Source organism: Chroicocephalus ridibundus, chromosome 1, assembly GCF_963924245.1.
Source record: "Chroicocephalus ridibundus chromosome 1, bChrRid1.1, whole genome shotgun sequence".
NCBI lineage: Eukaryota > Metazoa > Chordata > Aves > Charadriiformes > Laridae > Chroicocephalus > Chroicocephalus ridibundus.
Window position 1 is genome coordinate 65954131 of NC_086284.1, and position 27341 is coordinate 65981471.

General features: G+C 37.3%; 1 protein-coding gene across 5 annotated transcripts in view; it reads left to right on the forward strand.

The window, feature by feature from the left end:
• MYO16 (myosin XVI) overlaps positions 1-27341 on the forward strand; it is a 406659-nt gene that overhangs the window by 158898 nt on the left and 220420 nt on the right. For all 5 annotated transcript variants that reach the window (XM_063337500.1, XM_063337484.1, XM_063337493.1 and 2 more), the window contains exons 5-7: positions 7182-7290; positions 18953-19077; positions 23088-23213. In XM_063337500.1, coding sequence (XP_063193570.1) covers positions 7182-7290; positions 18953-19077; positions 23088-23213 — 360 coding nt within the window. The remainder of the gene's footprint in view (positions 1-7181; positions 7291-18952; positions 19078-23087; positions 23214-27341) is intronic.

The window sequence follows — 27341 nt, forward strand, 5'->3', positions numbered from 1 at the left end:
CTTGGACATCCTTTAACAAGCAAAACCTTTTAATGGAATTAATGTGAAGAAGTAGGTCAATAAAGGGGAGAAAACTTAACCACTCATGTTACAGGAAGCAAAATGCCACAAATGTTTTGTGAAGAGCTACACTTAGTCCCTGTCTACTTACGTGGTTAACATCATCCTATAAAAAGGAACAGCTTGTAAAACATGTGACTATATTTTAAAAAATGGAGAAAAAGTGAATTGTCAAAACTGTTACTGAAAAAATGCTAGCCTTTCCCTTTTGGAAACCGTGGTTAATATAGAAGAAAGAAATGCTATGTAAATTTTGGTACAGTTACACACATATAAATATATACATTTTTATATATACGGAGTATGTGGAGTGGAATAAAAATAGATTACTAATATAAATAAGAATATAAAAAGATATTAAAAAGTCAGGGTTTTTTGGGAGGTAGACAGGTGACTGCACAAATTGCACAAGGCTAGCATACTGTGGAGCACTTGAACCATAGTAACGACTGTGCAGAAGCCTGTTACTAGGAGAAAACTTCTTTTTTTTCATAGCAACAGATACATTAACAAGGTGGTTGTTTTCACCTCTGTCTTTTTTTCTTTTTTTTTCCTTTTTTATAGCCACACATATTCCTCAGGCTGTATTTTATTTCTGATTGCCTTCATAAAGCCTCATGAAGCCAATGGTGGTAATCCTAGGTAAAAGAGGCAGTGGCTGGGTCATGCTTTCTGTGTTGAAAAATATTTTATAACACACCTGGGACTTTCTACTATACAAATAAAGCTAAATTACTTTGTTATTCCAAATATATAAATAAACTGAATGGAATACAATTTTGAAAGAATAATTTAAGGCGTGCAACAGAATGCAGGACTTTAAGCTTGAATTTCAATGGATCATTCACCGACTTTCTGGAGTCTGTCTGGCTTCCACCTAAAAAGGATGGATGTTGACTCTGGTTCGGGAAGCAGTTCAACCAGTTAACCCTTGTGAGCACACAGTTCCCTGGATGCATAAGGTGTAGCATCCTAGCTGGGGAGCTAAGCAAGAGATGGTACCTAGGCAGAGACATGCCTAAATCTTTCCTAAGTCCTTGGGGAACCTCAGTAAATTAGGTCTCCTCTAAGAATGCCTAAATCAGATTACATTGCAGTCCAAACAGTTGTGATGGTATTATGTTTCTGGATTTATAACCTAGTGGTTAGAACTCTGCCCCTGAATGTAGGAGATGGTTGGAGATGGCTGGAGAAGGTCTAAACCCACAGCCCTTCTTCTCACAAAACTGCCTTTAATTATGTCCGTAAAATGTTGGGAGAATGTGATTTTCACCTATTCTGATGAAATTAGGCTGCTGATACGCAAAATATTGTGGAATTCAGAGAGACAGAATGAAAAAAAATCATTTTTAATCCGTAAAGAGGGACACATTCCTCAGAATGGATATTCCTGTGTTCCTTTTAAAGTAATGGTAGGTAGATATATTTCTCATTTGGTATTCATGAGATAAGATGTATAAGAAAAACTAGGAATAAGAAAGAGGTGCAAGGATTATTAGCCAGCTGGTAAATAGCACTGATAAACCTACATCTGTTGCACAGAAGGAAGTTTTAAGACTTTTTAAAAAATACAATATTTAATAAAAGGTATGCCCTATGCATGTTAGATTGATTTTTAGATTTCAATTAATTCTTAAAAAGAGAGATTGATGGAGAAAATTGAAAATAAATTGTTTGCTTGTGAATTAACAGTATCACTAATTAGGCTTTCCAAATGTAGAATGTGGACTAAGCTCAACTCTTATTTTACAGTGGGAGTTTGGACATTGATCCACTGCGTTATAGCTAAAGCAACACAGTCTTAAGAGTTGGTGACTGCATTTATACTTTTGTGCTTGGGCCAAGTGACAAGGGGTAGCTTGTACAGGGACAGAGCCCTGTAGAGGACTCTGGCTGTGCTCGCAGTCCATTCACATGAGATTATGTGAAGAAGTTACTATTTTTTGTTAAGTTCTTGCAAATCAAAATTACCAATAGTGCTTGGACTTCAGAAGCTATTTGGTTCTTTCCCCACCTTCTGGAACATTATTTAGGAAAGAACAGCTCAGCTCCTACTACATCCTGGTGTGCAAAGTGGTGTTCTTCCCTGTACTATCCTAAATTAGCTAGAAATTTAGGTATGCAAAGATGTGATCATGGAATAATTTATAGTGGGCGTGTACATTGTATCGTATACTCTACAGTGAATCTGAAGTTGTTCATTTCTCTTCCATTGAATGGGAAGTCATTTCAAACTACTTCATGTTGGCAAAAATGGGGGTATGCACATAGATTTACTGTGAAACTGTTCACATCCAACCTGCCTCATGCTATATACTGAGCTCCTGAGCTCAGTACCTAATCTTTAGGGTCATCAGTTTTGTGGAATTAAGCTATTCTACTCAGTTTATCTAAAATGAAAACGTATCAGAGATTCTACAAAGAAGTAAATAGACACAAATAAAACCAGGATATAAAAAAATGCATAGTAAAAGGATCCTAAGATAAATTGAAGTCTTTTGAATCATCATTTGTGGAACCAGAAGGGAAATCTTATCTCCTTTCACTAGCCAAAGGTATTTTCTCTTTGGCAGGAGGCTCTGGTATCTGGTCATATGGGGACAGTATGCAAATCTGGCACTGTCTAGTCAGTTATTATTGATCACCAGGCTTCACTCTCATATGCTCTCTCTACATATATATGTTCTGCATAGCAGCACAAGCACTTCAGTTGCATTTTGCATTCTGTATATTCAACTAGGTGTCTTTGGGAACATTTTTTAATAATATATTTAGAGATGTTCCTTCTGCAGCCTTTCTAAAATAGAAGCAATTTATCATTGTAGACATATATTTATCTCAAAAATATTTTTTGTATATATAGGATATATTGGATAAAGTTTTGCAATACACTTATCTTTTTATTAAGAAATGACTTGAGAATGAGGATGCGTTGAGAATAGGTAAGCCAGTAACTTTTCATGTACACTGACCACTGCATGCAGAATTCAAGTGGGTAGATACAACATTTGAAATGAAATGGAATATATATCTGGAATTGCATTTTGAATATAAACAGGTATGCATATAAATTTGGAAACTCTAGTATCAGCAGCCTGGGGACAGTATTCCTCATATTTTCTTCAAGAAACCTAAGAACAAAGCAGGACTATGTTCAGATAATCTGAATTCCATCTGCATCTCTAAATCATATCTGGGTTTCTTATTGTCTGGGCTATGAGGCCATACATGTAGCAATAGCACTCAAGTTCTTTAGTACAATTTCGGCTGTCTGAATTTGAACTAAAGGTACAATATATGTGGTGTGCAACATGTTCCACATCTTTATCATGCTCTGTCTGTACTTTTGCTTGAGACTGCTGCTTTTCTGATGCTTAGTTTGCCCCTCTCTCTCATTTATTCTGTTCTGACCCCTACCAGTTACCGGTGTGAGCTTCTGCCATGTCTTCTGCCACCTGTGGGATTGCCATCTTGTCTTTGTTTATACAAATATCTAAATGGAAACTCTGAATTATAATTAGAAAATAAGATTTCAAATCAGCTTTCAGGACTTGACGTAATTAGCTGAGAGGTGCCTGGGAATAAAAGAAATCCTGAGCAACTAAAAAATCTGTGAAACATTTAACAGTGAGTAATTTCCAATGTATCGCAGGCAAATGTGTAATCAGAGTAAACAGGAAGAAATGTCCATACTATGAGCACTTCAAAATATTGGTGTGTACAGTTTGCATCATACTGACAACCTGTCAGACATCTTTTTGGCAGGATATTGTGTAGTATTCTAAGGAAGGGAAATACAGCTTTCTATACCTACAATGGCTTTCTTTCTAAAGCACACTGGAGTTTGGTACTGGGCATAATCCGCATGATGCCAGCATTAGGGGGCTGCGAGCAGGGCTGGAGTGAAAGAACTGCAGGGGCCGAGCAGAGGACTTGAGGGGAGTTACGTCTCTGGCAGAGCTGTGGCCAGTGAAGGAGCCCATGACAAAGCAACGGAGGAAGAAATAAGAAGCCACCAAACAAGGAACAACAATGTGCTGACCTCAATCTCCCGCACTGCCCACTGCAGGTGTAGCATGCAGGAGGCAAGGGGACTGGTTACAGGAAGGGGAGGAGCGGTGTCTGGAGAGGAGGCCTAGTGTAGTTCTCTAAGTGTTTGTTTGATTGCCTGTTTCTATTTCTTGGTAGCAGAATCAGTAATTAAAAGTTTGTTGCTTGGCCAGTAAATTAAAGATCCCCGACGTGAAACTTGTTTAATAGCCAGCAACAGACTTTACAAATGACAGTGTTTGTGGCTATTCTTAAAACATTTGGTACAATTCTTAAAATTAGATTTGCTGAGGTCAGATGAGTCAAACAGCCTTCTCCAATGAGGGGGTTAGTTGGTGGGTGAGGGGTGAGCAGTGCATGTTATTTACCTCTACTGTCTCCCATGGCATCCTCATAGACAAAGTATGGGTTAGGTAAGTAGGCAGTGAGGTGGATTTAAAACTGGCTGAGTGTCCAGGCCCAGGGGGTTGTGATCAGCAGCACAAAGCAGCTGGAGGCAATTCACTAGTGGTGTACGCCACAGGTTAATAGTGGGTCCAGTCCTGTTCAAGGTCTTCATTAATGACCTGGACAGTGAGACAGAGCACACTCTTATTAAGTTCACAGATGATGCAAAACTGGGAAGCGGGGATGATACACCACATTAAAAATACTCATTATTAAAAACCACAAAATATTTCTTTTTGAAGCAAGACACTACTTTTGAGTGTGCACTATTGTGCAGAATTGCTTCTTTACCTGAATTCTGAGAGTTTCTCCTACCTCTGCTGACACAACTTTCACCGAACTTGACCATCTGCTTGGGAGCAACTCATTGTGAACATTTCTTAAGAAATTAATTAATATAGAACTACCCAATAAATCATAGAATCATAGAATCTTCATGGTTGGAAAGGACCTTTGAGATCATCGAGTCCAACCATACACAATATTACTTGGAGCTGAGTAATTCCATGCTACATCCTTCTTTCAGTGACATTACATCTTAGAGAAGGAATGACGTGTGCTGCTGGCTAGGTTAATTACCATGCTCTTCCTGAATTTAAGACGTCAAAGGTCTTTTTGTTTCTTAACTCAACAAGGAAGAAAATGTATATAGGTTTGTTTTGTTATTATCCTCCTGACCTTCTTCTGACATTGCCTGGAGATTATTTACATGCAGGGAAGGACAGGTACTTTCAAGACTTTGTGCTTTTTCATTGTATGCAAGTCAACTAGATATGAAAATGTGTTACTTCCTTCATTCCACCATCACCAGCAAACTCATGGGTCAGTGAGTAGAAAGCAAAGCAAACAAAAATCATGCTTCCTAGTAGTGGAACAAGTGCAATAAATAGTTGTTTAACCATCCTGCAAAGATATTATCGTCTTCAAATCCATCCTTTATTTGACTTTTGATCATCTTTTTAATTTTGTTTGGCAGGACAGGCAAGCAGAAATTTATTTTCATAGCACTATAATGAATATAGCATTTTATACCTTGTAAGTCTCTTTTCGTATCAGTCTCTTTCTATTCCATTTCACGGAGCATGAGAGTCAACTCCTCTCATCTAATCTTGTTTACCAATTTAAAATCTATGCATCTAATCTAAATTTGCTGTCCAGGTTCCCCTTACAGTCAGTGTAGCAAGACAGGCACTAAAAGAAAGTAGTGTATACTTTGTAGCAGGATAGGTTATTTTGCTGTATAGGATATGGTCTAGGAGGATATCTGAGGTGTTTGAGAGAGCTGAGGTGAGTCATTCTTTGATGCCTGTCTGTCCCCTCATCACTATGGTGGGAACCCAGGAGATTGCCTCAGACTAGCAGTCCAGGTTCAACACCTCAAGTCCGAAGACGTGAAGCCCACAGGGATTTGCTAGGTTTTCATGTTATATTTCACTCTGAGCCAGGAGCTGAGCCCATTATGATTTTTTTTTGATACGGTATTTAGTGAGTAAGCTCCTGAAAGAAGCAGTTGTACTTTCTATTAATAATTCCTTATTACAGTTGACCCCTGCTGCTGTGGTTTTAAGAATAGCTGTCCTTGGTACCCCTCATTTTTATCACCTAAATTTTTATGATACGAGCTGGTAAGAAAAGTAATTAAATTTGCCAGAGATAATTCTTATTTCATAATTCCTTGCAGTTAAAAGCCACAGAGAGAACACTTGAAATGAATTTGTGTTATGGCCTTTTAAAGAAGATACGTGATATTTCACTGTAATGTAAACTTTTATGTCCACCAGGCATTTATAATATTTTCAAGGATGAGAACTTTCTTCTTTACAAAAAAAAAGGAAAAAAGTATTTCTTACGCTAAGAATATTTAATATAGAAAATGCAGGTTTTCTTATTGTGCTGATGGTTTGTTTTCAAGCTTCTCATGAATCTATTCCCAACCCCCCCATCCACACCTAATGGCTCCTTTTAGTTGTCTGTCCTTTATATTGCATTTTGAATGAAACTTACAGAAATTCAGGTTGGCTCCTTTAGGGACTACAGCTGAAAGCATCGAGCTCACTTTCGTTGTCTCCAGTTGGTGACAAATGGCAATTTTATTTAGCAAGGGATGTATCTCTTTGAGGTTGGATTGATGGATGAGGCCATAAGAGGTTGGGCCAGCTGACAAGGTTACCCCTACCAGCTGTCTACCCATCCCTACTGCATGAGTGTCTGTGCTGCTTGTCAGTCAGCTTTTGAGCCACTGCTGTTTACTCTGTAGCATTTTAAGGCAGACTGTAATTGGTGACAGCTTAGTTTAAAATGCTGTGCTGCAAATGGTGGTGGTTCCAAAACTCACTGATGAGCAGCTCAGACATCTGTGCAGTAAGGGCAGGCTGGAGAGCCAGAGTGGCAACAATGTCAGCTGTCCAAAGCAAAGCCAGCCCTTTTTGCCATTCAGGAGTCCTTTAATTTGTTTTTGCCTTTTTGCGTGTTTTCATTTGTTTTGTTTTGTTTCAGGTTATAATCAGCCTGCTATCTAAGAAGCCCAGCTTTGAAATGTTTTTAAATGGGAATGTATGAGGACAGCAGTAGTGTTTTGAGATTTCACTACAAAATCCTGAAATGTTTTTAATTCTTGTCTGTAGGCTGGAGCAAATGTGCTGCTGCAAGATGTTAATGGAAACATTGCACTTGATTATGCCATAGAAGGGACTGAATCTAGCAGCATCCTTCTGATGTACTTGGAAGAAAACGGTAAGTCAGCTCTTCAGCTTCTGGACTGTTTTTATTGAACATGACATAAAAATAAAAAGGATTGATTTGATGTAAGTCAGCATTAGAGCCACTGGAACTATATTGGTTTGGAAATGGAGGGGAGGAAGATGATTTGGAGTCACAAAAGTTTTCAGTGCGTTTAAATTGGAACAACTGACAAAGGTTAGTGGCGGTGAACATTGTCAGATCTGCTTTTGCCCAGTCATATGGAGATGCTACGGTATGAATTCAAAGCAGAAAAACTGCAGTAATGCAGAAGCTTTTAAAACTAATTTAACAGAGTGAGGAGCAGGCTTCACATTTTGTTTCATTTCACATGTGAGTTATGTATAGCCTCAGAGTATATTTTTTCCAGTAGCAGACTGTTAAATAAATAAGTCTCTGCAAATCATCTGAATGGAAATGTATATGAAACTTTATCACTTATTCAAAAATATTAGCATTGGTTTTGTTTTGTATTGAGAAAATACTGTAGCTAGATTTCTATTATGAAGTATGCTTAATATGTTATAGATGACAGGACTAGTATTGAAAAAAAAGGATTGTTATTCACCAATTCCAAACTTAGGTAAAGGTTCTGAAGTGAGATTTATCGCATTGCTTTTCACTGTAATAGATTGCCTTAACATTGTATGTAGCTCATCATAATACTGATGAAAATGTATTAAGTAGAAATAATGAGCACTAATGTAAAAAAGTGTAATTTCAACATTGCGTCCATATAAGAAATCTGTTTTATCATAAACTAAGTTAAGTTATATTCTTTATATTCTGTTAAGGAACACTTATAAGAAGAGTTAACTTAGGCTGGCAAGGAAATCACACTCAGTGTCAGATCCTGTACTGTTAATCCATAGCACATCTAGTATATTACACAGGTGTATTTCATGATTTTGCTTCCTTGGTGCCTGACAATGTCTTCACAGCTCATGAACTCTGGTTTTGGATTTTTCGAATGACAAGACAGGTATTATCTTCTAAAAGCTTGATTGCCTTGCAAAATGCAGATATTTGGAGTCTAAATGCTCCAAATACTTTGACTGATGTGGTATTTAAAATGTAGCATACAACAAGCATGTAGCTAACAACAAGATGTAGTCTGCATACTTGCAATTATTAATGCAGACCTATCAGAAAATGCTTCCTCTTTCCTTGGTTTGTCTCTCTTTTTGTTTGGTTGCAAAATGCAATAGATTTGGGGGCAGGGGGGTGGAAAGAAGAAAAAAAAGATTTGCTAGTTTCTCGCAAGGTGTCTACATTGAAGGAGCTTCTATGGAAGAGTGGATTTTTATGAGTCTAATGTTATCAGTGTTACCTCTTTTCCAGTAGATAGGAAAGGCACCGTTCCTCACTAAACAATGATTCTGTGAATGTGGGAAGTTTCCAAAGAAAAAACCTAAACATTATGAAGATGAGATCTACCTCTACTAGCTTTAGATAGCTAAGCCTGAGCTAATCATCCAGACCTTTTCTTTTGGTCAATAGAGAGAAATAGGAAATGTATGTATCATTTCAGCTCTTCCTAGCCTGGCTAGGTGAGGAGAAATGACTTGCAGGACTGTTTCTTTCTCCTGACTAATAAGAACTTAAGTTGACAGGTAGTGGTTTATCAGTCTCAGTTTTAGACTGTTAGGGCAGATCATTCCTACCCCTTAATTGCAGTACTGCATGAAATCCTGGCCTTCGGGTGATGAACATCAAAAAGTCCATCAACTTTGCTTGATCTATTACTATTCTTCTTGTAACAATGGGTTACAAGTTAAAAAAAGTTACAACAATTATAAAATTGTAACAATCAAGTGTCTGGTAGTCACTTTACAGCAAACGCTCCTAAGAACAAGAGAGTGCTTCGTATGTGCAATGGGTCGTCCCAATTACAGTTTCAACTGCATGCTTCTTTCCAAGCACTATGAAGGGAGCCCAGAATGGCTAGCTGAGCCACCGAAATCTGCTACATAGAATGGGATTCAGTTTAAGGTTATGATATTTAAATTTACAGGTCTATATGTAGGTTCCTATACACTGCCTTTGGTGTCTAAATTGCTATTACCATTAGTGGTGTTCTAGGAAATACTGTCACTAGAGAGCAGAAGGGTCACTCATTTGATCAGCCAGTAGGAAAACACTGGTGAACACTGTTAAATTTGTTCTGCGCCAAGATATCATTGTTTTTGCGTGTTACTGATCTTGTTTTGCTATGAAAAGAAAGTCATGACGTTTAAGGACTTCGAAAAATAAGATGGGGAGACTATCTGCAGCAATGTCCTGCCAAGGCAAGGCCAACTGAGAGCAGCCCAGGTTACGCAGGGCTGTGTTTTGTTGGAGATTCTGTGATCCCTCTGGGCTCCCATTCCAGTGCTGAGCCATCTTCATATTTTTTTTTTTTCTTAATTCTGGTTAAATTTTCTTTGTTGCAACTTACAGTGTAGCCTCTTGTCCTTTCATTTTACCTCCAGGAAGCATCTCCCTCCAGAGGTGAAATTAAAATATTAGGAAGTGTAAAAAGGAGGGGTTTTTTTCACTATTTGTCCTGTTTAATACTGAACTTGTTTGATTACTGGAATCATCATGAAAGTCCACCTGGCACCTTCCATAACCTTTATTTAGATTAATATCAGCTTTATGTTTTAAGGCAAAGCTTTTTTGGTATTAATGCATTTTAAAAATATCAAACTTTAAATGACTGATAGCGTGTTCTCCTTTTAGGGGCAGAATGTTCTACTGTAGAATTGAGTCAGTGAAACTCTGATTATGGTGTATAATCCTTATGTTTCCTCCTTTTCTTTTAGGCTATTTTAAATATTTAATGCTTTGAAGAATGCAACATTTTTGTTTACTTCCTTTCTTTGTATTTAGTTGCATAGTGCATTGGATGACTCAGATATAAACTACAAATAAGCGATTGATATTTCTTGGTTCCCTATTCGACAAGTGACGGGAGGTGACACATTTATTGTGTAATTTCTTTCCAAAAAAGAGGTGTTCCCTTTTGTCTTCCAAGATCTTAGGCTTCAGCTTTCAGTAGGATAACTGCATTCCAAGAACATCAGCCTTGTTTAATCAGAGAAAACAGTATCTGGATATTTACTATTACTTTTTTTTTTTTTTTTAAGAGCTGTCTAAGTATCCTACATATCTGAAAGCAAAATAATATCTTTCTTGTCTATACTTAAGTAACATATCTACCTGAAAATATAGATGATTCTTCTTCTACTATCACACATGTACAGAAAAAAACCAACACGGTAATTGCTCTTCCACAAAGTATTCTTTTTGTTTTTAACAATTCACTTTCTGTGGGCTAAATGAATTTAAAATAGCTGGTTAAAGGTTATTGACCTTTGGTGGTAATAGAGATTTCATATACTTAATCAAAATTTCTGTAATATTTCAAGCTGTGGGAATAATGGATCTGTTTCGTTCTCTGAATATTAAGGGGATCATATTCAGGTGTCTCTGAAAACTGTATATAGAGCCAATATAATGTGCAAGGACTATCCATTTAGGTGTTTTTTATGGTTTAAATTAGTTAAAATATTGTGCAGATTGCACAAAAATAAACCATGGTTTCTTAAATTCTTACTACCAAATGGATTAAGCCTTACTCTCCAGCTGCAAAGTAGAAGGAATAAATTTCTTTTTCTGCCTTGCAGCATAGGTAGAATCAAAAAAATAGAAGCTATGGGTTAGTACAGAATCCTACACTGAAGACAGTGTTTAACATTCGCCAGAAACAGTCAACTCATAAATTACTACAATAAGGAGAATTTCCCTGAAGCCAACAGTTAACAACATAAGGGAAATAACACGTGCAGAAAAGCTGATTCAGAAAAGTAGAGGGCAAAGGATTAAGGAAAAAATTACTGTAAGACTGACACTATACAGTAATCTAGAATGTGATAGGAAGATATACCCCCGAAATTATTTTGGTTTAAAATTTAAAGGAATTTGAAATCATAAAATCTAGTGTGGTGGGTTAGTCTTGGCTAAAAGCCAAGCTCCCACCCAACTGCTCACTCACTCCCCCTCCTGAGCAGGACAGGGGGAAAAAATAGGATGAGGAAGCTCATGTGTCAAAGACAGGGGGATTGTCACAGGCAAAACAGGCTCAACTCGGGGAAAATTGCCAATTGGAATAGATTCGGGTAGTGAGAAACAGGCAAACTTCAAAACAACAGCTTTCCTCCACCTTTCCCAGGCTTGTCTTTACTCCTTCACTCCGGACTCCTCTACCCCTGCAAGCGGTGCAAGGGGGTGGGGGAGCTACAGTCACTACATAGCAGCTTCTTTCTGCCACTTCTTTGTCTTCACATTTCCCTCTGCTTCAGCATGGATTTTTCACAGGGATGCAGTTCATTCAGGAATGTCCATCTGCTTCACCATGGTTCCTCCATGGGCTGCAGGGAATCTCTGCTCCAACACCTGGAGCACCTTCTCCCTTTCCTCCTTCACTGACCTGGGTGTTCCCTCCGCTTTTTTTCCTCTTTTTGTTCCCTCTTTGTCTTTCTGTCCATTGTTTTCTGCCCTTCCTTAAATACATTTTCACAGAGGTGACACACTTGGCTGACAGGATCATCTGTGTCTTGTGGTGGGTCTGCTGGAGCTGCCTGGAAGCATCTGTGGTCCACACGGGTCTGCCCCTGGCCTCTTCCCACAGAAACCACCCCAACAGCCCCAGAGTTGCCAACACCTGGACAATATATCTGCTCAAGTGTTTCTCAACACTCTGGCACTTTTTCAGAGAATAAGATCAAAATGAAAATCCCAGTTATGCATATTTTTCATCAGTTTTGATTGTTATTAGTTAAAAAAAGTGTTCAGAATATGTGTACCAAAGTGTTCTAACATTAAGCTTGTGCTACAGAAACCCTTAAAAAGATCTAGTAATCCAACAAGGGGAAAAAAACAACCCATATGTTGTTTCTTCAGTGCATTTAAGAAAAGCAGTTGGTATAGATCAATATCATTTCAGAAAAATATGACTCTAGACTTTCATATTTAAAACTATGAAAGGTTTTTCATAGACATTAAGGAATTATTGCTAACATACTACAATAAGAACTAACTAAAATGTCAACAAACATACGGATTGTTAGCACCAAAGATCAGTGAACTTAAACTGAAGCTAGATCCCCTGATATATTTTCTGTTTTAGAACCATATGCAACATGATCTTGATTTCTGCTTACGAATTTTCTGTTGATAATATTGATGAAGTAGGTTGACAGAAAAACAGGCAACGAAAACCAAACAGCCTCATGCTGTTTGATTTTTCACTCTGATTCTTGCTGATTGAGAACCGCCTACCCGTAAGGTTATCACACACAAAAAATGTGTCTATTTTCTGCAAAGAGCTTGATTAATTGATGATAGGGGTTAGGTCATGGTGTCGCCAATAAGAAGAGAGGACCAAATGACATATTTCAGTAGGTCCCTTCAAGTCCTAAAAATGAAACACACAGAAAACGTGACTCATTGAAATGTAGTTGAGAATGCTCATCTGACTTCCTTTGGTCTTTGTGTTTTCTAATATAAGCTTGAATAAGCTACCTTAATTTTTATATTTCCTAACTCTTGGGGAATTGTCTTTGAAGTCTTAGACTTCTCTTAATATTTGTGTTCCCAGCATGCAAATGTGTGGATGTTTAAAAGTGAATTAAAGAAAGAAGTCCATCATATGGAAACGTTTTGTTACCCATATGTTTCTATCAAAGGGAAAACTTTTAAACTCACTGTGCAGACTTTTGGCACTTGAATTAACATTTAAAGTTATAGCCAGTAGTTTATGATCTACTTTGTAACTGATGCTAGAAAGAAAACAGGCGTCTCCTAGACTAATAGGCTTTGCAAAGATTTGAAAAAAGATTGTGAAGAACATCAGAAACTGGGAGTGGCTTTTTAGTATCCTTTCAAACAACTTACCGATGAATAATCTAATTCTGTTACCACCATAAACAAATTATAATTTTTTATAGAATTCCTAAAACTATAACCTTTAGCAAGTTAGAAAAAAAAAAAAAATTCTAAGCACCTGGAGTGAACCCACAGGCCCTGCAACTTGTCCCCCCTACTCCCAGGGGCTTGGCTGCCCATGCTCAAAGCCAGCTCTGACATGGTACTGCTGTGTGACCTGGGAGCAATTGGCTGAGAAAAGAGCTAAATTGTGAGGCAGAGCTGGGAGAAGCCTTGTCATGATCTTACACCCATCCTTTGGCTCAGGAGACACAAACGTGTCTCCTGAGCTCAGGTCCTTGCCCTTGGTCCTTGCTTGAGGTATGCCTCTGCCCAGCCATGAACCTGCTGATCCTGACCCTAAACCACTTACTTGACTTCCTGGCTTCACCTGGTTTGCCCGGATTTGTTGCTTCTGGCAATCACAGGACTGTTGGTTGGCCCTGGTTCCCATCACTAGACCTGCTCGATTCTCTTGTTTGGGTACCGTGGGGCTGTGCCCAGGTCAGCAAGGACACTGCCTGTGTGTCCTGTGTTCACCCTCAGCTCCTGGCTCCCTGGCACGTGTTGAGTAGCCTGCTTTTACTGCTCTCTCACAAAAACATCCAACCATAACGTATTAAGAACTTGCAGAGAAATTCTGAGTATAGAAGTACCGTATGTGGTGAGCTCAGTTCAGACATGATACTTATCACAAGTTACCAATGATACACTTGTTTTGCTTCTGTGTTCTAGTATTAATATTACCAAAAAAAAAATAATAAACATGCAAGACATATCCACAGATGAATGCTTTAGTATTAAGCCTTGCGATTGTGGCAGTCTTTTAAAATAAATCACAAAGATTATTTTTGTTTTCATACAAGTTAAAACCAGAGAGAGTTCATTTAACTAGCTATGGCTGGAAGGGTCATCAACATCCTTATTATAGAAGAGAGAGGAAAAAAAGGCATGTTTCGCTAGAGTGGGAGAATTGTCACTCTGATGTCTACATGAGAAGGAGATGGGAATTTAATTTCTGATAGCATTTTCAGACTAAGCATATATAATAATAGCTTTAAAGGCAAAGAGGTAAAACCCAACAACAACAGTCAGTAGGTACTTCTGCAGTGAATTAGAGCTATAGGCCTCAGTAGTTTTGCAAGTATACATTCTTTTGCAGATACTGAAAATAATGGCTTCCCTTCTCACCTAATAAATGTTGTTATAATGTATCTATTCATGTGCTGACCTTTGAAAATCAGATGCACATAATGCCAAGCAATATGCACAAGAGCTACTGAACAATGTAATTTAACAAAAAGAATACTCTTTACAAAGCTCTCTAGTAAGCTGCCAGAAAACTCCTCCTAAAACTTTAAGCAAATAAAGCTCGATAAAGTAACAGCTACACCTGAATATTTTCATGAATGAAAATGAATATTTCAAAGTGGTACTATGAATTATTATTTTTTTCTCATTGATTGTTTGTGAACATGTCTATCCTATCCTGCGCTGTACAGGAGAAAAACAGAAATTCTAAACCATGCTGTCCTAGAATTACAGAAGAGTACAGACAGGCTCATCACACTTGGGGTGAAAAGAGCCTTGCTGTCTTTACAGCTCTGTGCAGGTAGGGCAGATACAGACAAGGTGAGAGAGGACTTAAATAAGAGGAGAGACTGACTTCTCAAAGTTACTGCAAGTTTTTAACGTACATTTGTGTTTGCAAGACAAGATGATACTGACCTCTCCTAAAGACTGTTAAGCCCATTGGAGGATGAGAGCCTGCTGGGTGCGTGTAATGGGTGTTAACCCGAAGAGTGCTTGAGTGTTTCACTTTGTACTGGTCGCTGGAATGAGTGTTCCCCTTGCAGGTGGAGAGACTTCTTAGCACCGGACATTTCCAAGGAAAATATTTTTTATACCAATTCTCAGTTCTGTTTGCCATGTATTTTTTTACCACTGCAACTTTTTGAAAGTTTTTATCTGAGGTTTTTACATTCCTTTGGGTTGTCAGTTCTATAACCATCTGCCAGAGAGGGTGAGACAGCCAAAGCACATGAAATGGCCTTGTCAGGTGTTTTTCTTAAACAGGGAGAAGTAATACATTTTGTAGCTTTTAGGTTATGCTCCTGCCTGTCATCAGCACTGATACTCATCACCAAATGTTGTGCCCTGCAGGGTCACTACTGTGTTAACTGTTCCTTCTCCATCCCATCTCCTGCAGAATTTGTGAGCGTATAGCTCTCATTCTGATTTTGCAGGGTATTTGGAGCATATTTTCCATCCTATGCCTCTCTTTTTGACTTTCCATTTTTTAAAATGTGAATCCGTTCCCATAGTACATGCTAATTTGGTTTTCTTCCCCTATTTATTCATACTGGCTGTCATCCCATTTCAGCTGAATATCTAAACCACATTTTCCCTTTGAAAAGCAACGTGAAGGTCATTCTTTGATTCAGGCAGCAAGAGTTACTTACTGTAGGAGTAACATTTTATTGTTCCATCTAAACTCATGAAAAGTATCACTCCCTGGGGAGGGAGAACGGACTCTCCAGAATTACAAACTTGATTAAGGGAAGGCAGTTACTGACCTCTTGTCTGAGCCTCAGAGGATGATAAACGTGCACGCTTGGTAAAGCTGCTTCTCAGCTACCCACTGGAGAAGCCTTCACTCTGAAGCCTAACAGTTCCCTAGTTCTTCGAATTCAAAACTCGAATTCTAAGATTGTAATTTAGATTATTTTTTCATGTTTACATCTATTTCCTATAAAGGCGGAGGAAGGGAATCTCTGTTTTTTCTGTAGCATTTTCAAAACTCCTTTGGACTGTTGAAAAATTAAACCTATGGAACATGTCACTGTGATAGCTCACTTGCTGGGCTGTTTACTGCTATTTGTTTAGTGAAATGTGTATCATTCCTTTATACAACTATTAGTTTGAAATCAGTAAAACCATCTTGAGGTTCACGTAGGCTGTGCCTTTTGTTGCTAAGTAGCATTGTTTATGCATTTTCTCTGAGCTGATGGGTATAATTATATTTGTGATAGAACATATGTAGCAACTGATGCAGCTGAGCTCTATTCTTGATTCTTCCTTCACCATGAGCAAAGTTAATATTTCAACAGCCAAGTTTTTCGGGACCCCATACAGGATGCACCAGGGTTCTATAAAACACAATTTACAAGGTGTAAGGATCAATATTTCACTGTCAGTATAAGAATATACTGATAAGTTAATTCTCTGACCATGCTGAGCGAAGTCAGTAGTAAATTGCTTGAAAAGGCTAAGTGGACTCAGCTGGCCTCTGCCCTCGACTTGTAGCCGTTACTGTAATTTACATGAAACATGACAAACCAAACAACCTGATAATAACTGTGTTTCACTCTCAGTATTTTTCTTTTTTTCCCCTTCTTCCTGGGGAAAGTCAGAAACTGGTATTTCTAATTCGTGGATCATGAACTTAGTTTCCATTATTGAGTGTTTGGGGTATTATATTCACACACAAAAGAGGTAGTATGTGAATTTCCACCTGTTGCCTCTCTCCTTGAAAAACAAAACTTACTCTAATTGTTTACTGGAGACATTGAGAGGAAGAAAAAAAATTGACATAAATTCTGGCAGCAATACGTAAAAATGGCCTTCTTCATCAGGTATAAAATGATAAATGTAGTCTTTCTTTAGTCTTTGTTACCTGACAACATTAGAAAGAGCTTTATCATGACCAGTCAAGTTTTGTTTCAGCTGCTCAGTCTGTCTATGTAATGTGTTTAAAATGGAAGTCAGTGCTGCAAATGATAACTAATTTTGGGTGTATATAGCCCTTCACATCACATAGTGTTTTGGAAATTTAAAATTACACATTTGAGAGAGTTCTGTCACTGGCACACGAATGTTAAGTGTCGATTTGCTGGTGCAAAAATAGGAAGTAAGCAAAAACAGAAAGAAAAAAGAGATTTAATTGATGCCATGTGTCATCAGTAATCTGTAAATGTCATCAGGTAGTTTTAAGTCATTAGTATAAAATGTGATGCAGGCATAAAAACTTCAATTCTGACAAAATTAATACATTGATTGTTAGGAGATACTCAGAACATCGTATGAAATCCACATTGTGTTCCAATCTAGCAACTGGCGGGCAATAGTATGTTAGTACATTCTGCTTTTGAGTGGTTATCTAATTTAAGATGTCAATATTGTGTATATATATATACACACACACACGTATATGTTTGTCTGAATTGCATTTATATGAAAGATTACAGGTTTTAGTCCAGATATAAAAACCATCTCATTTTCTCCAGCTTAAGTTTATATTTGTGTTTTACATTTAGTGTCATTTAGTATCATTTTGGTGACAGGCATGAAAATATAAGAATAAATAAATGTGGCCAGCAAGACAGTGTTCACACTCTGAATGTTTCACCTCAGAGCTGAAACTCTTTGAAATGCTGCACGCAAATAAAATTCAGAACATAAAGCAGTTTGTAGAATAGCATGTTAGAGAAAGAAAATGAATGGGATTCTTTGCTGAACTACATATGGTACACCCATTTAGACGAGTTCAAGGGCAGATAAAAACTGAGAGACTTAAAATATGCTCTTACTCTGAAACATGTTGCAGTTGTTTTAGTAACGTAAAAAATCACAAGAATTGTTGAAGATAAAATATAAACTTAATTGTTCAAGCAAAAATATTTATGTTAAATACATATTAATTAAATTAATTTATTATTTGTAACTTTTCAGCTCACTGGCAAATGTAGAAGAAAACCAAGAAATTATTTATTCATATGTTTTTTGTTATGTCATGGCCAGGGCAGAGAGGAAGTAACCACGTGAAGCTAGAAGCAGAAGAATCAAGCCCTGAATTTTGGTTAGATATTCCAATCAAGCCACAGCTACTTAGCAATTTTGTTGTACTCTCTGTTTCTAATTTTAAACCTCTTCAGACTGGAGGCCATGCTTTCTTTTGGTTATAGACTGCCTTGCTTCTCTTCCTTTTAAAGCCGTAGTTTGACAACTGTTTCTTTCAGTAGCAATGCTGACACAAGCAATCCGGCATCCTTCATTCCTTTCATCCCCTCCCATTTGTTCCTGCCTCCATCCCACATTTTCTCTTCGTTTATGGGGCCTTGCAGTGGTCGAGGCTCAGCTGAAGAGCTAATCCCAGTTAAAAATAAGCCAGGCAGATAAAAAAGTGTTGAGTTTTAATGTCATTTGCTTCACTTCACAATCTCTCAAGCAGTTAAGCTGACAAATTTGAGGGACTGGTCTGGGCACTGTGATGCATACACAGGGCTTAAAGAATGCAATCAAAAATAATTTTCATTAAATAAGATCCAAAGACTTCAGTGGCTTCCTTAAAGCGTTTTAATTCTTTTCCTATCACAGCTATTTTCACAATCCCAGTGGACTAAATGATATTACAGCTGCTTTACCTACAACTGCTCCTGCCAGTCAGTGGGGGATCAGGCTCATTTATTTCTTGTTACTGACTAACATTAAATCATCCACATAGTCACTGATAAATAAAGATATGAGTAAACTTGCTGGTAAATATAAGGAAGTAAACATGTTCTGTAAATATACACTGAAGTCTAACTAAATATTGGTTAAGCTTTTACAACCCAGAACACAAAATCATATATATGTTCTTTATTGATGAATGAAATAGCAGAAGGTTTTAGCCTTTTATTTTTTCCAGGTGTCGAGCTGAATTCATTGCGCCAAATGAAGATACAGAGAGCTATGACAATGCTTACAGATGTCCGACAGCTCATATCAAGTGGAGGAAGCGTGAATCAAAAGAATGATGAAGGAGTTACCCTGGTGAGTGGGAATATGTAACCATCACCCAGTCAATATCCATGTACTTCAACTGTGTACTGGTGAGCATGTTTGCAAGGCCATTCTCTAAGAGGCAAAATGAGGTAATGCAAGATTTTGGTTTTCATCTGGCCCTTTTAAAAAGAAATATATGTCAATGTCATGCACAGTACAGATTTTAAAATAAGCTCGTGTAGCATCTGTGCCTTAGTGACAACTTTCTTACTCTTAGCTACTGAATATGCAACACAAAAAGTGATAGAAGAAAAAACCCTGGCACCGTAGTTTAGAACTGCAGCATATACTTGTGGTCTCTGACATTCTGTGTAAGAGAGGGCCTGAAACTTCACTCAGTGATTCCTGTTTTAGGCTTATATCTTCTGACTGAGCCAGGCTAAAACACTGTTTTATGAAGCATCCACCGTATCAGTGGATACATACTCCGTCTTCCAAATTTGCAAGTTATTTGCAGTTGCTGGGTCTCATTATACTTTTTTCTGCCAATAGATCTTCTATCCTATTATTTTTTGGGGGGTTGCTACTTCTGCAGCTGTCAAATGATTTTAAAATTAATGTAATAAAATAATTTTAAAATTAATGTATTTTTCCCTAGATAGCATGTCTGTGGAGTGTTCTCTTTGCATATAAAATTACCAGTCAGTAAATGGTCATCAGCAGCATTGAGATACTGAATAACTTTTTAAAATTCTTTTGTGCTTCCTGCAAATACTGTACTAAAATAAGTAGAAAAGCACGTTTTACTGAACATCATCATTATTAGTATTATTAGTATTAGTATTATTGTATTAGTATTATCATTATCATTAGTATTAGTATTATTTCAGCATTTATGCGGAATTACTTTGCATGATACTGAATTAATAAATTAATACACTGAATCATTAGTATTTTATTCCGTATTTTAATACCTGTGGGGTGTTTAAACTGTAACTGAAAAAGTAAGTAGCCTCATATCTGGGGTTGTTGAATCCAGCCACTTGCTCTGTCTATACAGAAAGCTGTTACCTTTGGGGTGGCCACCCCAAGGCAGTTAACTGTCGTTAAAAACAGGCGGGAAGCAGGGGAGGGGTGGGAAGAAATGACGCAACCTTTAGTTTAATTCATAAAAGCATTGATTTAACTTCCGTTTTTCTGATACATTCTGATGCATAGCTAAGCTGCTATATCACGGTGTAATGCAAAGTTGTTTCGATTGTACTTTATTCTTATTGCTACGTTAGTCTGAATTGGCTGAGTTAAACTGAGTTACGAACTTAGCTAACTATCACTGTGTAAAACCTTTTCTGTAGTTAGCCGGAGTAGTTGAAATGCATGTCTGAAATGTGCTTAACGGTACTGCAAATACTAGGAGAAAAACATTTTGGATGGTTTGTTTTTTGTTGTTTGCTTTGTGGGATGTTGAGAAAGGGGACATTTTTTTTGCGTGAATAGTTTTTATGTTGAACTTTGATTTTTTGAACTTCTTTCATATTCTTGCAACAAGTAGCTACAGAGTGGATCATTTTGCTTTTGTCTGAGATTTCTATTATGTGAAACTTTTGTCTGACAAACTGGTGGGAAATCCGGAATTTCTTAAAACCGCTCTGTGTCTATTCATGGGTGTGGAGTCAGCCAGTCTGTGAAAGCTGTATGGGTATCAAAGGGTGCTGGGAAAAGTTTTGTGTTGCTCTACATCTATCTGTACAGAGAAAACAACAAATATCTCAGTTGTAAGTAGGAAATGAGATTTGTTTTCTCTTGATAGAATGAATATATCTAAGTCCATGTGTAGTTTAAGATGAAACATGTAAAAAAAATGATGCCATAAATATATAAATGCCTGCATTCTTATAGATTCATAACACATGCATATGTGCACATGCAATGCAGACACAGAATGATATGTGGCAAAATTAGTTTTTCTGCTAAATTCTCCTGTAGTAATTTTTCTTTGAAAGATTTCAGTCATAAAATATTTCCTTTGTCTCGTGAGCTTTTAAACTACTTTAAAATAGCACTTGTCAAATTGATGTCTGAACAGAAAATGTAATTTCTTCTGTTAAAACAGAAAGAATGAAGTTATGTCAAATTATGGGAAAATTTCGCGATTTTTGTCCATTTGAAATTAGAACATTTATAATGTACAGAATTGGTGTTCTGTACAGGGCAGGGACATTCTGCCCCCTTTCCCGGGGAAGATTTTTGATGAGCTATGTGTTTCATCCCTCTGCATCAAGCATGTTCATAGAGAAAACTTTATGCATACTCTGCAGGTGCAGCTGAACAAGAAGTAGCAAATAAGGCAAATAATATCCTGAACTCTGTTTTTGGTGTCTCCTATGCTTATAGTGACTTTGGAACTACACAGTTCAAGTAACAGGTTTATTGCAAGACCTTTTCATTGCCATAGCCATCCATTTAATCCTCAAAAAAATAGTCTCTTTGGCTAACATTGCTTCAAGGGAAAAAAATAATGTAGTTGGGCTACATGATTTGGGGATACAGGTTACCACCCATAATCTGTTCTCCATTTCTGCATTCTTCCTGAGCCTTGTTCTTCCTGACCATCATGAGAATCGCCTCCTCTGACCAGGGATGAGCAATTATATCGTGCCAGTTTCCAAATGCAAATTTTGTCCCCTTTGCTCCCAGAAGTGTAGAGAATGTTTGAAATCATAGCAGAAAACCATGAGGAAAAAAAACAAACAAAAAAACCCACCCCTAAACTGTAACCTGGATCAGTCTGGTCATATGAAGTAAGTGCCTCAGGAGAGTTATTCACCAGACTTGAGAAACAATTTCCACCAAAACCCCCAAGTGACAATTTTTCACTTATGTAGGGTCATTTATTGCAATTTTCCTCTTTCACTTGATTATTACCAGAGCAAATAATTTGTATTGCCCTACTTTATCTTTTTCTATTATCACCTCATCTCTTTCTCTTTTGACAAGTCCTGTTTGATATTATATTGGTTTTATATTGCTCTTATGCTTATTTTATATTATATTAATTTAATATAAAATAAAATCTGTATTATATTTTTTTCAATCTCATTCTATAAATACCATTTACAATGGAATTAATTGCTGATATAAATGCTGAACGCATATATAGCCTGAAGTAGTATTTTATTGCAAAAGTTAATGTCCAGTTTCTCAAATCAGCCATTAACAAAGATATTTTTGAGTTTCCTCATTCCCCTTCTTGCCACTACAGTTTTCAGTGCCTTAGCACTCATAGTATATTTGCTATTCAAAATGACAAGCAAACACAGCTACCTTTGAAGTGGTCCCTGCTTTAGCAGGTAGTTGCACTACGTGACCTCCTGAGGTTCCTGCTGACCTGAGTTTCTCTCATTCTGTTACCACATTTTCCCCCGTCTCTCTGTTCTCCTTTGACTCTGAAATGAAGTTTACTGATACGGACAATCAACTAAAATTATTAAAACAAATACCGCTCCAAATAATTAAGTATCTAGGCAAACAATGCAAGTATAGGAAATAAAATCGCTGTGCTTCAAAATCGAAAACGTATGTTTTTTTGTGACTGGTTTTGTGCTGCAAACTCAATGTCCTTGGTTTCATTATGTGTTAACGGAGTCATTTCGGAGTAAAGTAGTGTCAGCTTACATCTGGGATATTTCAACTGCCATAGAAGAAAGCTAGGTCTAGGCCACACTCTGCTCAAATGTATGAATCTACCTGAGCTCCTGAAGTTTGTGAACGTGTTTGAAAGGATGTCTGCTTGAAATTGTGTGAAAAATATCTAGTGATGCTACATTGTTTAAATAGATGTCAGTAAGCTAACATTCTTATTTTTTTGGTGGGTTTTGTTTATAAACGCTAAAAAAGATTCTGCGGTGGTTTTCTAGTCCATTGTTATTGCATGTGTATTTTGTATTTGTTATTATCTTGATTTAGCCTGTTAGGTCTGTGGCACAGCAAAGATATGCTGTAGCAGGTCACGGGTTTTTCTGAGTTCTTTAAACTAACAAGACACTTTTATATTGCAGCTGCACGTGGCCTGCGCTAATGGATACAAGAATGTTGCATCTCTGATGCTGGATCATGGAGCTGATCTCAATGTAGCGGATAATCAGTACTGGACACCCCTACATTTAGCTGCAAAGTATGGACAGGTAAAGCATGATTTTTTTTTCACCTGCTTCTCGTCAGGGAGACTATTCTGTCTTTATATGAAAAGCTTACACATTTCTGTACTATAGGCGGCATCTCAAATGACAGAGATCATTTCAGAATAAACATTGTACAGCTATCAATCCAATACAACTCATTAAAATCAATCTACATCAATAGCAGTTTTTCTCCAGCAAAAAATAAATTTGCACTGAAGTAGGAAAGTGTGCCAAAATAAGCACTTGCATCTGTTATTTTCTTATATTCTGATGTCAAACTCTTATTTTTAGCTAACTTTTTTGCTGCGTATATCTCTGTGAATGAATGTCCAGGATTCACTAACGGAGTAGTTGCATTCAAATTTTTCCAGTCATTGAACTGTGGAAGGGTGCCCTGGGTTTGGGATTTGGAGGCTGTGCCTGCACGTGACTTGTGACTCTTTAACATCCCACCTTTTCACTTCTCCTTCATCTCCATTCTCCCAGGACATGCTCAGTGCGCCTTTGTATGGACCACTTCAGGAGAGCTCCCCACAGCTCCCACTGACCCACCTCATGGCTCACAAATCACCACTTACCCACAGCTACCTTCCAAAAACCTCTCTGATGCATCCTAGCTCAGCCTCCCATCTTCTGTCCCTTTCTCCTGTCAGGTCTCTGCTGCAGCTCCTGGAAAACCTGTCCCTTCCTATCTTTGTCTTCTACTAGGAGAGGCTGGACCTTCTTTGCCACAGACACAAGACTGAACTTCCCAGTGTTCCCCTGAATACAAATTGCTCTCTTCCGTTCAGATTCCTGCTGATGGCAGGGATATCTTTCCTGACGCTGTGGATTTAGGTGTACTGAGTTAGTCAGAAAATGCTATGGATTGTAGCTCTCAAGCCATTCCCCTGTTTCTTTGGTACTTTGCTATCTTGTAATGCCCATTTCTATTGCCATCAACAATGCTTTTAAACATAGTCAGAGTGGCAAAAAGTTGTTGATCCTAAACAGGACTCTGTTTAGTTTTCTTTTTTTTTATTTTCTAATAAATATAAATAAAAAATCCTCATAGATTTCTGCTGGAGTATGAACTCCATAATTAGATAATCTAAATTCTGTTTCTGATCTCAGTGGAGACAATCCCGTTCATTTATCTAAATCTCTAGCCCATGATTGAGAAGAATTAAGATTTTTGTTCATGCCTGTTTCTGGTATCTCAGTTGATTTTTGGTATTCATGTGAGTAAACCTGTGAATTCAAAGGTGAAGGTGCTGAGATACAAGTGGTGGGATGCAGCTGGTTTTACTATACCCTTAGTGATCTGAATATGAAGCCAAGATTGCTTTTTCGAAGGAATTTTCTTTTTTTCTTTGGGTTGTTTTTTTTTAGTCTTTCACTACAGGTGATCTGCATTTTAAGATTTAAGGAGTAGATTCTAAGCATGCCAAAATGTCTAATTAAAAGTAAAAAAGACATGTATATGGGTAGACAGATGTAATTCAAGTGCTTATGCATATATATTGCAATTCACCTGTCAGACTGTCATATATGTCAGGAGGATGGGGCCAGGCTCTTTTCCGTGGTGCCCGGGGACAGGACAAGAGGTAATGGGCACAAACTCAAACATAGGAAGTTCCACCTAAACATGAGGAGGAACTTCTTTGCTTTGAGGGTGTCAGAGCACTGGAACAGGCTGCCCAGAGAGGTGGTGGAGTCTCTGTCTCTGGAGACGTTCAAAACCCGCCTGGACACGTTCCTGTGCAACCTGCTCTGGGTGACCCTGCTCTGGCAGGGGGGTTGGACTAGGTGATCTTTAGAGGTCCCTTCCAACCCTATGATTCTATGATGATAATTTTGAAACATCTTTTAGCCTTAGTATGAATTCATGTGCATATCATATTTACAATTCCATTTTGAGTAATTAATTATAGAGAAATATGAGCATTGTTACTCTTTTGGGGTAAAAGTAGTATGGCAGAATGGGAATAACCTTAGTCAAGACATGATTTGAATTGTCTGTTTTAAATTAAAACATATTTATGAGGAAAATTTTATGAGGTTATTTTTTTAGCCAAAAAATATTAATGTTTCCTGAGAAAGTCATTAATATAAATTCTGAACTCCATCCCTTATGGTTTCACCCTCTTCTAACACATATTTGTAGCAGGTTTTTTTTTTTAACATCTCACTTGAAGAGCTTGCTATAGTGATAATTCTGTATGTCCTAGTAGAAGACTGTAAAAAATCTATTTGGTTTTCGTGTGATGTTATTTTCAATTCTTCAGAGTTGGTTTGTTTTTTTTTTCCTTCCAGGAATGTATCTGAACAGAAAAATAGCCTTTTCTTGTCTCGTAGCTTGTCTAGTAAGCAATGATCCTTTAATGACTGGTTACAGAAGTTTCAAAAAACCTTTTCTAAACCACTGATGTTTACTTGTTCATTAGCACTGCTGCTAGACCTGCAGCCAAACCCCATCCAATATATAATTAATATTATATTCCATGAGTCATAAGGACTGATAGTTTTTTCTGTTTATAAAATATCTACAAAATTCATAATAATTCAGATATATTTTTCATCTGGATTAGCTACTTACCTTAATAAAATGCAATTGAATTAGTTATACAAATTACATGTTTAGTTTTTGAACTATTTTATGTTATAGACCTTACATACATACAATTTGCCTATGACCTTATGAAAAAATTTGAATGTTGATATTCTTTTGAAGAAATTGTTACACTGTTTTAGAGTGACATCCAGACTCAGTTGAAGGACCTGAACACTATGTATATACAGTTTTATGTTTGCAAATACATAAAATACAAAAAATGAAAATCAACACAAAATAAACAAAATTAAAAAAACACAAACTCGTATTTCGCTATTTGTAAGACCATAACAATAATAGAGATGGTACTAATTTACTTTACATGGAAAAAAAAAAAGAAGAATCCACTGAAGTTTAAAATTTATGGTGAGAAAATTTAATTTGCATTTGTACAAGAGGAAGCGAGTAAAGAATAAAGGTGCTGCAAGCTTCCTGTCACAAATCTCAAGTTGTAAATTAATACACAATGTAAGTAGGTGGATTGCAAAAAGCTTATTGCTCCTACTTTCACAGTAAATTATATGAGAAATCATTGGAGCAAAGATACATTATCCTGAGTGAGCTAAGCATGTGAAAGACGTCACACTCACACCGTATAATCAAAACCTGGCTTGTAGAGATGCCTCGATAATGGCAAAACCAGTTTTATTTAGGATGGGATTCTTAAGTACAAAGTCAAAGCTTTGTCTTGTCTTATGCGAAGAATCACCTCTAGAGTGCAATTCAGACAAACCGAGGAGGTGCATATAAAGTAGGTGGGATGAATCATTACTTAGAGGTCTGACCCTCCCTGACGATAGAAGTTACGGGCACCTAGCATATGTTAGAAGCCTAACTTGAACATTTTAAAATTTTACAGGAGGAATCCAGACCAAAGTGTGGGGCAAAGGGGCCAAAGGATGTGTCAGCTGCCCACTGGATGTGCTGGGTCTCCCCAGTCATCATGAAGGGACACATGGAATTGATGCCTTACATACTCTTAGACAGTGTAATGCTTCACAGAGGGAGTAGAGTTAAATAATTACAACCATACCTATCTTATCAAAAGCAAAACATAGCAGTAAGTTGTTGCATTGTTTCCAAACAGGGAATAACTAAGAGTTTTAAGAGCCAGTATGTATTATCCGATGTTAAAAAAGATAATCTGTACTGGTCTTTACATATATTTGTAAAGAAAAGCAGTCTCATGGATAAATTTACCATTCTAAAATATGCTATACCGATATTAGTCCAAATATTGAAAAAGAGCATGGATAAATGATAAATGAATTGTCCTATTAGTGCCAGAGTGTGTAGATCCAGAGTAGAACATCTTTCTTGCATAGGAGTACAGGATATTACTAGTGAGTTTGAGTACAGGACACTACTGAGTACAGAATAAGGCAACTGAGGCTACTGCCTAAAAGTCAGTCTCTCCGTAACATGAGGCTCTGCTTTGCGGGAACAGATTAGGTTACCAATGAGTGCAACAGCCTATTAACTGAAATACTATCAGCTGCAAACATTAAAAAATAATGGTAATAGCGTTAAAAAATAGG